The sequence below is a fragment of the Prinia subflava genome, chromosome 33 (genome assembly GCF_021018805.1).
Source record: "Prinia subflava isolate CZ2003 ecotype Zambia chromosome 33, Cam_Psub_1.2, whole genome shotgun sequence".
Lineage (NCBI taxonomy): Eukaryota > Metazoa > Chordata > Aves > Passeriformes > Cisticolidae > Prinia > Prinia subflava.
In genome coordinates, this window is record NC_086279.1 from 312469 (window position 1) to 325434 (window position 12966).

General features: G+C 57.4%; 1 protein-coding gene across 1 annotated transcript; it reads left to right on the forward strand.

The window, feature by feature from the left end:
* Positions 1 to 231: 231 nt before the first annotated feature.
* On the forward strand, positions 232 to 12698 carry LOC134563114 (zinc finger protein 271-like). The gene is made up of 4 exons (XM_063420915.1): positions 232 to 610; positions 700 to 1955; positions 11773 to 11874; positions 11941 to 12698. The coding sequence occupies exons 2-4, from the start codon at positions 721 to 723 to the stop codon at positions 12431 to 12433; spliced, it is 1830 nt and encodes a 609-aa protein (XP_063276985.1). The 5' UTR covers positions 232 to 610; positions 700 to 720; the 3' UTR covers positions 12434 to 12698.
* Positions 12699 to 12966: the final 268 nt, after the last annotated feature.

Sequence of the window (12966 nt, forward strand, 5' to 3'; positions counted from 1 at the left end):
CCTATGTTCTATCTGTGGTTGGTGTTTCAATTTCCCCGTCCCGTTTCCATATTCCCATCACGGGTCTCTGTCCATATTCTCTCTCCCATTCCCAGCCCCTGTCCCTATTCCTGGTCCCTGTCCACATTCCCTGTCCCCATTCCCGCTCCCTGTCCCCCCCCACCGCACGCCGCCGCCATCGCTCCCGATCCCGCGCTCCCCTCACGTCTGAGGGCAAACCCCGCCCTGCTCTCGCCCACCAATCACAGCGCGCGATCGCTCTCAGATTTGCATAACCACGCCCTGTGACTCGGCCCCGCCCGTCGCCGGCTGCAGCCGCGTCGGGGCGCTGTTTGCTCCCAATTCCTCCCCGCTGCTCCCAGGATCGCTGCCGGTGCCGGGCGGGGCCGGGCCGCTTTGCAACCCCCCCAGGGCAGAGCGCGGCTGCTTTTGGGTGTCGGCACCACCCGGGCCGGGCTGGGAGCGGAGGAGGGGCGGGAGGAAGAGGAGGGACACAGGAAGAGGAAGAGGAAAGGCAGGAGCGGCAGGAAGAGGCGGAGCGGGAACAGGAGCGACAGAGGAGGAGGAGGAAGACGAAAAGCAGGAGGGAGTTCCCCCCTGGAATCCGCAGGTGAGCGGGGTGGGGGAGCTCGTCCCAAATACACCGCGGGGCTCTTCGGGAGGGTTTTTTGCGGGACAGGGCGTGTTCGGATCTTGCAGGACCCTGAAGTCGAGCCGGAGATGGCCCTGGAAGGATCCTGGAAGCAGCTGGTGGGAGAGGCCGCTGTGAGCGGCTCCGCAGCGCAGGAACGCAACGGGGAGGAAAAGCCGCGGAGATGCCGCACGAGGAGGGGCTGCAAACGCAGATCTCGGGGCTCCGAGCAGGAAAGATCCACCCCGGGCCGGGGAGGCGGCCGCAGCTCGGAGCTGGGGGACCCTGAGAAGCCTCAGGATAGGGAGAAGCCCCACAAGTGCTCGGAGTGTGGGAAGAGCTTCAGGTGGAGATCAGAACTCATCAGCCACCGGCGTATCCACACCGGGGAAAAGCCCTACGAGTGTGGAGAGTGTGGGAAGAGCTTTAGCCAGAGCTCGGACCTGATCAGACACCAGATGATCCACACCGTAGATAGGCCCAGGCCCTACGTGTGTGACCAATGCAAGAAGAGGTTTCCCACCAGTTCCCAGCTCCTCCTGCACCAGCGGATTCACACGGATGAGAGGCCCTTCCGCTGCCCTGACTGCGGGATGGGCTTCAAGCAAAACTTCACCCTCGTCACCCACCGGCGCATCCACACCGGGGAGAGGCCCTACGAGTGTGACCAGTGTGCAAAGAGCTTCAGCACGAGCTCCAACCTGATCATGCACCAGAGGAGCCACACAGGGGAACGGCCCTATGAGTGTGGGGAGTGTGGGAAGAGCTTCAGCACGAGCTCCAACCTCATGAGACACCAGAGGAGACACACTGGAGAGCGGCCCTACGAGTGTGACCAGTGCAAGAAGAGGTTTCCCACAACCTCCCAGCTCCTCCTGCACCAGCGGATTCATACGGATGAGAGGCCCTTCCGCTGCCCCGACTGCAAGATCGGCTTCAAGCAGAAGTCCACCCTTGTCAAGCACTGTCGCACCCACACCGGGGAGAGGCCCTACGAGTGTCCCCAGTGTGGGAAGAGCTTCACGCAGCGATGGACTCTGATTGCTCACAAGAGGAGCCACACAGGGGAACGGCCCTATGAGTGTGGGGAGTGTGGGAAGAGCTTCATCCGGAGCTCTCACCTGAGTCTCCACCAGATGATCCACACCGGGGAGAGGCCCTACGAGTGTGACCAATGCAAGAAGAGGTTTCAGACCAGCTCCAGTCTCCTCGTGCACCAGCAGATTCACACGGATGAGAGGCCTTTCCGCTGCCCCGACTGCGGGAAGGGCTTCAAGCAAAACTCCACCCTCATCACCCACCGGCGCATCCACACTGGCGAGAGGTCCTAGGAGTGTGACCAGTGTGGGAAGAGCTTCAGCATGAGATCCAACCTGATTATTCACCAGAAGAGCCACGCTGGGGCAGGCCCTATGAGTATCCCCAGTGTGGGAAGAGCTTCACCAGGAGCTCAACCGTGACCCAACACCAACGCACCCAGCACTGAGGGAAGCCCTGTGAGTGCCGCAAGTGTGGGAAGAGCTTCGTGTGCTGCTCCAGCTCCATCCCCCATGGGAGGATCCCCCCTGGATGATCCCCAGTGACCCCCGGTGGGCAGGGCCCCGGTGATCCGCAGTGCCAGTGATCCATGTTGGGCACACACCTGGCTGGGGACTCCACATCTTCCTGGCTCCTTGTGGCCAGGGATTTTCTTTTCATTTCTCTTTATCTTTTCAAAATCCCCAAAAATGGGGTAAAAATAAAAGTACTTAACAAATACCTGGATGGAGACACCGGGGGATCTTCCAGGGGTTGTGGACATTGTTGGGTTCAAAGAAGTTTAGGATTCCAGGCAGGAAATTAGGAGTTGCTCAGTGCTTTGGGCTCCCCAGGGTGAGTGGCTCCAGCTGCGCTGGGAGACCCTGGAGGAGGTTCAGGGGCAGCTGAGCAAGGACGCCCTGCCCTGGAACTGTCCCCATGTCCCGGTGTCCTCTGTCAAGTATCCCCCTCTCCTGCTGTCCCTCCCCTTGCCCATTGTCACCCCAGTCATGGTCCTGTTCTGCTCCCATCCCATTTTGGTTCCCATTCCCACTCTCATTCCCTGTCTCGTTGTCTCTGGATGCTGTTCCCACATTCCCAGTCCCATATTTCCTGTCCTGTTCCCGTTCTCGTATTCCTGGTCCTTTGCTGGGCCTCCATTTCTATATTCCCTCTCCTATTCCCACATTCCCAGTCCCAATCCTGTATTGCAGTTTCCCGTCCCGGACCCACCTTCCTAATCCCCATCCCATATTCTCTCTCCAGTTATTGTTTCCATCTTCTCTCTCCTGTTTCCCTATTCCCATTGCCCATCCCATTCCAGGTCCCCTATCCCTGTAGTACCGTATAACCGGGAACACTCCCGTATTCCTGGTCCCATTCCTGCTCCCTGTCCCCATTCTTGGTCCCATTGCTGGTCCCAGTCCCGTGTTACCCATCCCTGTCCCAGTCTGGTACTCCAAGGCCAACTTGTGGTCCCTGTCCCCACTCTGTGGTTCATTCCAAGGCCCTGTCTCGTATTTCCGCTCCTGTGTTCCCGGTCCCTGTTCCCAGGCCATGGCCCCCATCCCATTCCTGTCCTGTATTCCCTGTCCAGTTCTTAGGCCCTGTCCCAATTCTCAGGATCATTCCCACTCCCGGAGCTCATACCTGTGCCCCACTGGGTCCCAGGATGGCATTTTCCAGCACCAGAGGGACTGATAAGAGACTGGGCAAGCTGAGCTACAACCCATGGCAAGGATATTCTCAATTTTGGAATCTTCCTTCAGAACAGCAAGAGGTTCTGTTGTCTGATATTGTTCATTCTCTTTGTGCTTGTGGGCACTTTGCTTGTTGAATAAACAGTTTTTTCCCTTTTTCTTGAAGGAAATTTTTGTTGGACCAGTTGGGGGTGGGCTGTTTAGGTTAGCCTTCCAGATGGACCCGATTTGGAGGTTTCATCCCAAATTTGCCCTAATCCAGGACACCAGTTCCTGTCCCCATTCCTAATCCCTGTCTACATTCCCTCTTCCTATTCCTGGTCCTGTCCCCATTCCCGGTCCCTGTCCACATTCCCAGTCCTGTCCCCATTCCTGGTCCCTCTCTCCACTCCTGATCCCATTCCCAGTCCAAGTCCAGCATTCCTGGTGCCATTCTTGGTCCCTGTCCCCATTCCCAGCACCATCCCCAGTCTCTGTCTTGTATTTCCCTTCTCATTCCCTTTCCCTGTCCCCATTCCCTCTCCCCATACCTGATCCCTGTCAACATTCCCAGTCCCATGTACTGTCCCTGTCCGCATTCCCAGTCCCTGTTCCGATTCCCTGTCCCACTCCTGGTCCCACTTTCCATTCACAGTCTCATTCCCAGTTCCAGAGTGGAACGTCCCTGTCACACCCCTGGTTCCTGTCATAGTGCCCCTGTGGGCATTGTCTCACACCACCCCCCCCCCCACCCAGTTCCTGTTTCTCCCCATGGGGATGGTTATTGTCTCTCCATGGTCCCTGTCAACCTCCATGGTCCCCATCACCCTCTGTGGTGGGGGGACTGTCCCATCACTGTCGCCTTGCAGACCCGTCATTGTCCTCTCATGGCCTCCAACACTGTCCCCCTCCAGTCTCCACCACTGTTCCCCCACAGTCCCCACCACTGTCACCCCACTGTCACCATCCCTGTTCCCCTTCTGTCCCCATAAGCCCCCATAGCTGCCACCATTGTCCCTACAGTCCCCCTTCAATCCCCACCCCTGTCCCTTTCCAGCCCCCCATTGTGCCCCCCCAGTTGCCCTCACTTTCCCCACTGTCCTCCTCATGTTCTTACAAACTTGTGGTGGGCTCGGATGGGTGCCTGTATGAGGGCCGGGAGTGGCACTGGCTGGGTGCCCACACCAAGGTCTACAACACCCAAGGCTTCAGTATTGGCATTGTTGGGGACTTCACAGCCACCCTGCCGGACCCAAACACGCTGGCCCTGGTGCGGATCGAGCTCCTGCCCTGTGCTGTGTGCTCCCGCCACGTCCAGCTGGACCTCACCCTGCGTGGCCACTACCAGCTCAGCCACATCAGCTGCCCTGGAAATGCCCTCTTCCAGGAGATCCAGAGCTGGCCCGGCTTCCAGGGGACACCAGTGGCCCCGGGGCTCAGGGTGGGTGGCCTGGTGGGGCTGGTGGGAGGGGGTTTGGGGTCATGTTAGGACTGACTGTGGGTCTTGTCCACTCTGCAGTGAGGAGTGGCCCTGGCCAGGCAGGCTGGGATGGACAGGGGCAATGAGAGCTTGGACCCTGGTCCAGATGGACACCAGAGCCATGGACCCCATCTGATGCACACTGGTCCACACGGACGCCAGACAATGGATCCCAGCTTGACTCTGATCTGGATGGCCCCTGGCCCTGCAGCCCCCCAGCCTGGCCAGCCCCCAGCCCAGATGACCACAAGCCTGGCACCACCCTATCCCAACCCACTGGCCCACCAGCCCATCCCAGCAGTAACAACCCCAAACCCCCCCAAAATAAACTCCATTCCAGAACATCGGTTCTGGGTGGTCCCTGAAGAGCAAGGGGGAAACTGAGGCACAGGCTAGGGGGGTGACCTTGCGGTGATGGGAGGGGACTTCAGGAGCCATCCTGGAGACCCCAACCTTCCCACAAATGAGCACCTATCCCCCAAAGTGGCACCTGCAGCATCCCAGGTCCCTCAGCTGCCATTTCACAGGGACTCCAGGAGCCACCATGATCCCACAATCCCTTTGATAAGTGACCTGTGATGTCCTCCCGGTGTTGCCGGTGCGTCCCCAATGGGAGAAGCAGCCTCACTGGAGGAGGAGGATATGGTGGTGGTGGGAGAAGAGGTAACCAAAACTCCTGCCTGGTCACATCAGGAAGCCATAACAGGAACTGGGGCTGAGAGTGGGCACAGCAGCGAAGGTACCACAGGGGACCAGGGGCGGGACATGGGGAGAGTCCCCAAACTCCCTCAGGTCTCCTTGGGAGATGCTGGAGCCAGGGCAGTGCAGAGGGTGCAGGGTGGTGTGGCATCTTCAGGGGCATGCAGGGGTTGGAAGTGGCAGGGGTGTCCCAAAATTATTGTCACTCGCCCTCTCCTGTAGGATGTGGGCTAACCCCCACAAATTGCCGGGTGGCGGTGACAAAAAGCACAGGTGCCACCTTGGGGATGGCACACAGAGGGGGTCCTGTGGTGCCACCAAGCCTCTTGCTCGCTGAGGGGCACCACAGTGTGACAAAGGGGGGGGTCAGGGGTGTCCCCAAATGGTGAGGGGAGCGGGGGCTGGAAGGGAAGCGTGGATGGGTGTGATGGAATGGCCTCTGGTCCCGCCTGCACCCTGGGCATGAGTGTGGCGGGGCACCTGTCACCGTGTCACCCTGCCCCCTGTCAACATGTCACCCTGTCACTCTCTGGCACCCTGTCTCCCTAGCATCCTGTCCCCTTGTTCCCCTGTCACCCATTGTCATCCCTGTCCACACATTATCACCTTTGCCAGGCATCAAGGGGTTGTGACACTCCCAGGGGCCATCCCCACAGCCTGCTATCACGTGTTGTCACCCATTGTCACCTCTGTGAGCAGTGAGGGGTGGTGGCACTTCCACATGGCTGCATATGTGTCCAGACGGATCCGCACCGCACTCGTCTGCAGTAGGCGCAGTTGTGAAACCAGACCTGGGGACACAGAGTGGCACTGTCATTGTTATTGTCACTGTCACCATCACTGCCATTGTCATTGTCCTGTCACTCTCACTGTATCCTGGGGGGACTTTGTGATGCTTGTATCTCTAATTGTCTGTTCTGCTTTTGCTGGATATTAAGCTCTACACCTTTAAGACTGGTTCCAAGAGTGAAGGGGGTGGAAGAAGAAGCACAGGGTTTGTTTGCAGAAACTGCAGTCACTCCTCTGCATTCTGCTCCTGGACTGCGTTGTCTGTGGAGGGACAGCAAGACAGAGCTCTCCTTTGCTTTTAATTGGCTTTTAGCTAGCTGAGCTACAGAATTTCCCTGGACTGTTTTCTTTTTCTAGCAATTCCTTCAACCTGTCCTGGACTGAAAACCCAGAGAAACACCCAGAGCTCATGCCTGTGACCCACTGGGGCCCAGGACAGCATTTTCCAGCACCAGAGGGACTAATAAGAGAGTGGACGAGCTGAGCTACCACTCATGGCAAAGATTTTCTCAATTTTGGAATCTCTCTTAACAACAGCGAGAGGGTCTGATGTTTGATATTGTTCATTGTTTTTGTGCTTGTGGGCATTTTGCTTGTTGAATAAACAGTTTTTTTCTCCTTTTCTCAAAAGAATTTTTTTCCTGGACCAGATGGGGGAGGGGCTGCTTGGGTTTGCTTTCCAGAGGGACCCATTCAGAGGTTTCCTCCCAAATTTGCCCTAAACCAGGACACTGGTCCCTGTCCCCATTCCAGGTCCCATTCCCAATCCCCTTCTCCATTCCCTCTCCCCATTCCTGGTCCCTGTCCCCATTCCTAATCCCTGTCCTCATTCCTGGTCTCTCTCCCTGTCCCCATTCTTTGTCCCGGTCTCCACTCCTGGTCCCAGTGCCCATCCCCAGGCTCTGTCCTGATTCCCTGTCCCATTCCTGGTCTCTCTCTCCATTGCAGTCCCATTCCTGGTCTCAGTCCCATATTCCCTGTCCCAGTCCCAGTCTGGTATCCCAGATCCAATTCTTGTTCCCTGTCCCCATTCCCAGTCTCTCTCTCCATTGCAGTCCCATTCCTGGTCTCAGTCCCATATTCCCTGTCCCAGTCCCAGTCTGGTATCCCAGATCCAATTCTTGTTCCCTGTCCCCATTCCCAGTATTATCCCCAGTCCTTGTCCCGTATTCCCAGTCCTATTCCCAGTTCTCTCACCTATTGCCAGTCCCATTGCCAGCTACTCTCCCTATTCCCAGTCCCATTCAAAAACCCTGTCTCTATTCACAGTTCCATTCCCGATACCCATCCCGATTCTCGATTCCTGTCCCTATTCCTGTTCCAGCTCCATATCCCTGTCTCCTTTCCTGGTTCTATCCCCTATTGCCAGTCCCATTCTTGAACCCTGTCCTCATTGCCAGTTCCATTCCCAATCCCTGTCCCCATTCCCAGTCCCCATTCCCATTATCCATCACCATCCCCATTCCAAGTCCTTGTTTCCACTCCCCGTTCCTGTCCCCATTCCCAGTCCTGTCCCAAATCCCGGTCCAAATCCCCATTCTTGGTCCCATTCCTGTTCCCTATCCCCATTCCCAGTCCACGTTTATAGTCCCCATCCCATTCCAAATCACTGTATTTATTCCCAGTCCCTGGCCACATTGGTCCCCATTGGTCCCCAGCCAAATTCCTGGTCCCGCTCTCCACTCCTGGTCCCATTCCCAGTCCAAGTCCAGTATTCCTGGTACCATTCTTGGTCCCTGTCTTTATTCCCAGTACTATCCCCAGTCACTGTCTCGTATTTCCATTCCCATTCCCATTCCCTTTCCCTGTCTCCATTCCTGGTCCCCAGTCCTGGTTCCAGTCCCCATTCCCAGTCTTAGTCCCAATTCCCTGTCCCATTCCCAGTTCCTCTCTCCATTCCCAGTCACATTCCCGGTCTCACTTCTGTATTCCCTGTCCCAGTTCCTGTCCGGTATCCCAGATCAAATTCTTCCCCTCTGTCCCCATTCCCAGCATTATCCCCAGTGCCTCTCTCATATTTGCAGTACCACTCCTGGTTCCTGTCCCAGTTCCTGATCCCTGTCCACAAACCCTGTTCCCATTCACAGTCCCATTCCCTTTCCTGGTCCCTGTTCCCATTAATGGTATCTGTCCCCATTACAGGTCCCTGGCCACATTCCTCTCCCCATGCCTGATCCCTGTCCCCATGCCCACTCCTTGTCCCCATTTCCTGTTCCCATTCCCCAGGGCCGCCTCTCCCATGGGGCCCTCAGGGCTCCCCAGCTTGGCCTGCCTGTGGCACACGAACCCTTCAGCCCTGCTGCTGCCCTTGCCCAGCTGCACACAGCACAAGGCTTTGGGCATTTCTCACAGGCCCCAGCTGGCCACAGCAGCCCCTCCTGCCAGCACCCGCTGTGCCTCACAGCCCTCCCTGCTGCTGGGGCCATGCAGGGGACACGGGCCTGCAGAGCTCGCAGCCCGAATGTGTTTCACTGGAGCACTTTGGAACTCTGATCCCCATCCCATATTCTCTCTGCGGTCGGTGTTTCCATTTTCTCTGTCCCGTTCCCGTGTTCCCATTCCCAGTGCCATTGCCGGTCGCTATCCCCATCCCCACTCCCATTCCTGGTCCTACTCACGTATTCCCTGTCCCAGGTCCAGACTGTTGGTCTCACTCCTAATCCCTGTCCTCATTCCCCGTCTCATTCCAAGTCCCTTTCTTGTATTTTGAATCCCTCTCCCTGTCCTGGTCCCATTCTCTGTCCCTGTCCCTATTCCTAGTCCTGTCCCCATTCTCTGTTCCAGTCCCAGTCCTGGTCCCCAGTCGTGTCCTGCATTCCCGGTGTCAGAGCCCGTTCTCGGTCCCATTCCTGATCCCTGTCCCCATTGCTGGCACGATTCAGTCCCCATCCGCAATTCCCGGTCGCATTCGCGGTCGTTGGCCACATTCACAGCTCCAGTCCCGTATTTGCGGTCCCATTCTTTGGAGTCTAGAACATCCCTCTGGCCACCCGGGAGGCTTTGGAGACCGGACAGGGGGGTCTGGGATCTGTACAGGGGGGTCAGTTAGACCCACACAGATCCCAGGAGGACACTGACTCTGATTCCTGTCCATGGGAGTGAACACTCACATGCAGGAAGAATCACAAATCCTAAGAATTTAAAATAAATAGTGGATGGTTTATTATAGAATATAAATATGGAAATTAGGATTCTTAGCACATGGGGCTGAAGAGACAAGATGGAGGAATTGGGGAGTGGCCCCTGTCTTCCTTGTTCTTGCTCTTGTCCCCCATCTTGTGCTGAGTTGGGTTTTAGAGATTCATTTAGAGTAGAAATGACATGTTAGCATAGGTAGTAGGTATTGGTGAAATTTTGTAAATAAAAAATACGTCTCGGACAGTGGTTGGGTCAGGAGTACTGTACATAAGGTACGGGGCTCTCTGATCTGCCCAGTCTGCCGCGTGTCCTGCTCTGCTGGAGATGCCTTGCAGAGCTGAGAAAGAACTAAGATAAGGTACCCTGCCAGGGAAGTGCCTGGCAGAGCTGAAAAAGGACTGAGATAATGAAGAATAAACAATCTTGGAAATGTGCACCGGCAGACTCCGCTTGTCGTCTCTACCTCTGGTGTGTAACACTTAGGGCAAAGAGAAGACTGAAAATCTTATTACCTCTGGGAACAGCAACCCAGAGGAAACTCCCAGGGAACAGCAACCTTGGGAGAACCCTTATTACCTTGGGGGTCAGCAACCCCAAGGAGAATCTCAAGGAAACAGCAACCTTGAGAATTCTTGGTCTCGGTCCCGTACTACCGCCCTCTGTCCCGATTCCCGGTGCCCATTGCCAGTCCCTGCCACCATTCCTGTCCCCATTCCCGCTCCCCGTCCGCTCTCACCGGACGCCGCCGCCATTGCTCCGGCCCTGCCCGGGCCCTCACCTGAGCGAAGAAACCCCACGCCTCTCCCGCCCACCAATCACAGTGCGCGATGGCTCCTCGATTTGCATAACCACGCCCTCTGCCTTGGTCCCACCCAGTGCCGGCTGCAGCCGCGTCCGGGCGCTCTTTGGTCCCAATTCCCTCCCAGTGCTCCCAGTAAGAGCCATACTGGGAGGGAAAGCGCTCCCAAATCCTTCTCGCTTCTCTCAGGATCGCTCCCGGTGCTCCCAGAATCGCTCTTAGCGCCGCGCCTGGCGCAGTGGCTTTGAAATTCCTCCCAGGGCAGAGCGCGGCTGCTTTTGGATGTCGGCACTGCCCGCTCTGAGCTTGGAGAGGAGGAGGAGCGGGAGGAGGAGGACAAGGAAAGGGAGGAGCGGGAGGAAGAGGAGGAGCATGAACAGGAACGACAAAGGAGGCGGAAAAGGAAGAAGACGAGCGGGAGGAGGAGGAGCAGCAGCAAGAGCACGCGGTTCCCTCGCCTGCCCCCTCAGGCCGCCGCTCCCCCGGCTCCCGCAGCATTGGCGCCCCGGAACCCGCAGGTCAGCGGGGAGGGACAGGTCGCCCGAAACCTATTGGAGGACGGTGGGGGGGTCTCCGAGAGGCTCTTTTAGATGTCCGGAGATTTTTGAATTTTGCAGGACCCCAAAGTCGAGCCGGAAATTGTCCTGGAGGGATTTTGGGGATTCCCACGTGGCGATCGCCGGGTACCGGCGGCCAGAGCAGCGATATCGGGTTTGAGGAGAGCCGGGGCGGAACGCCGGAGCCCCGGAGCAGGGGGAACGCAAAGGGGCGATACCAGAGCCGCGGGAACCCCGCCAGAATAGAGCAGTGGGGGAGCCCTGATATGAGCAGGGTCCGGGCCCCCCGAGGCTGAAAGGGGCGCTGACTTCTGCAGCTGCACTTGGGCAGCATCACCAGCTAAACCAACGTGTTCAGCCCTTATTTTCCCCCCTAAACCAGGATTTCATATTCCCAAACCTTGGGTCGATGAAGGAGGAGGGGGCCACGAGGAAGAGGAAGATGTCCCGAGCGCCGCAGGCAGGTGAGGAGGAAGTCAGTGCCCCTTTGCCCTCTCCGCTGCTCCATCACCCAGCCCAGCCTGGCCGCGGCAGCAGCTGGTGGGAGAGGCCATTTTGAGCGGCTCCACGGTGCAGGAATCCAACGGGGAGGAAAATCCCCAGAGATCCCGCACGAGGAGGAGCTGCAAATGCAGATCTCGGGCATCTGATGAGGAAAGATCTACTCTGGGCTGGAGAGGTTGCCAGAGCTCAGAGCTAGGGGCCCCTGAGCAGCCTCAGGAAGGGGAAAAGCCCCACAAGTGCTCGAAATGTGAGAAGAGCTTCAGGTGGAGATCTGAACTGATCGGCCACAGGAGAATCCACATGGGGCAACGACCCTATGAGTGTGGGGAGTTTGGAAAGAGCTTCAGCCACATCTCCAACCTCATTATCCACCAGAGGAGCGACACCGGAGAGAGGCCCTACGAGTGTGACCAATGCAAGAAGAGGTTTCAGACCGGATCCAGTCTCCTCGTCCACCAGCGCATTCACAGAGATGAGAGGCCTTTCCACTGCTCCGTCTGTGGGATGGGCTTCAAGCGAAACTGCATCTTCATCATGCACCGGCGCATCCACACCGGGGAGAGGCCCTACGAGTGTCCCCAGTGTGAGAAGAGCTTCAGCCACAGCTCCTTCCTGATTGTCCACCAGAGGAGCCACACAGGGGAGAGGCCCTACAACCAATGCAAGAAGAGGTTTCAGACCAGCTCCAGTCTCCTCCTGCACCAGCGGATTCACACGGATGAGAGGCCTTTCCACTGCCCCGACTGCGGGATGGGCTTCAAGGGAAACTCCGACCTTGTCAGCCACCAGTGCATCCACACGGGGGAGAGGCCCTATGAATGTCGGGAGTGTGGGAAGACCTTCAGCCACAACTCCAACCTGATTGCCCACCAGAGGAGTCACACAGGGGAGAGGCCCTATGAGTGTGACCAATGCAGGAAGAGGTTTCAGACCAGCTCCAGTCTTCTCCTGCACCAGCGGATTCACACGGATGAGAGGCCCTTCCGCTGCCCTGACTGCAGGAAGGGCTTTAAGCACAACTGGATCCTCGTCACCCACCAGCGCATCCACACCGGAGAGAGGCGCTATGAGTGTGGGGTGTGTGGGAAGAGCTTCAGACACCGCTCTAACTTGACCCAACACCAACAGAGCCAGCACTGAGGGAAGTCCTGGGAGTGCCCCGAGTGTGGGAAGAGCTTTGTTGTGCTGCTCCAGCTCCTTCCCCTATTGAACGATCCATGCTGGAAGATCCCCAGTGACCCCCAGTGGGCAGAGCCCCGGTGATCCGTGGTGCTGGTGATCCATGTTAAGAAAACACTTGGCTGGGGGCTCCACATCCTCCTGGCTCCCCATGGCCTGTATTTTCATTTCTCTTTGTCTTTTCAAAACACCCAAAACAGCAGTAAAAATAAAAATTTTGAATCAAGACCTGGATGGGGACATGGGGGGATCTTCCAGCACATGTGGGGGGTGCTCGGTTCAAGGGAGCTGAGGGTTACTGGCAGGGACTTGGGGGTTGCTCAGGGTTTTGGGCTCCCCTGGCCGAGTGGCTCTGGCTGTGTTGGGAGACCCTGGGTGAGTTTCTGGGGCAGCTGATCAAAGATGCCCTGCCATGGGACTGTCCCCATTGGCCCCTGTCCCTATTCCTGGTGTTCCCTGTCCCCTGCCCATTCCCCTGTCGCACCACTCCCGCT

Bases quoted from the DNA above. Each gene is read 5' to 3' on its own strand.
- LOC134563114 (XM_063420915.1), top strand. From the start codon at position 721: ATGGCCCTGGAAGGATCCTGGAAGCAGCTGGTGGGAGAGGCCGCTGTG. The intron at 1,956-11,772 runs GTCCTAGGAGTG...CAGAGATGAGAG, and splicing joins CGCATCCACACTGGCGAGAG to GCCTTTCCACTGCTCCGTCT. The intron at 11,875-11,940 runs GTGTGAGAAGAG...CACAGGGGAGAG, and splicing joins AGGCCCTACGAGTGTCCCCA to GCCCTACAACCAATGCAAGA.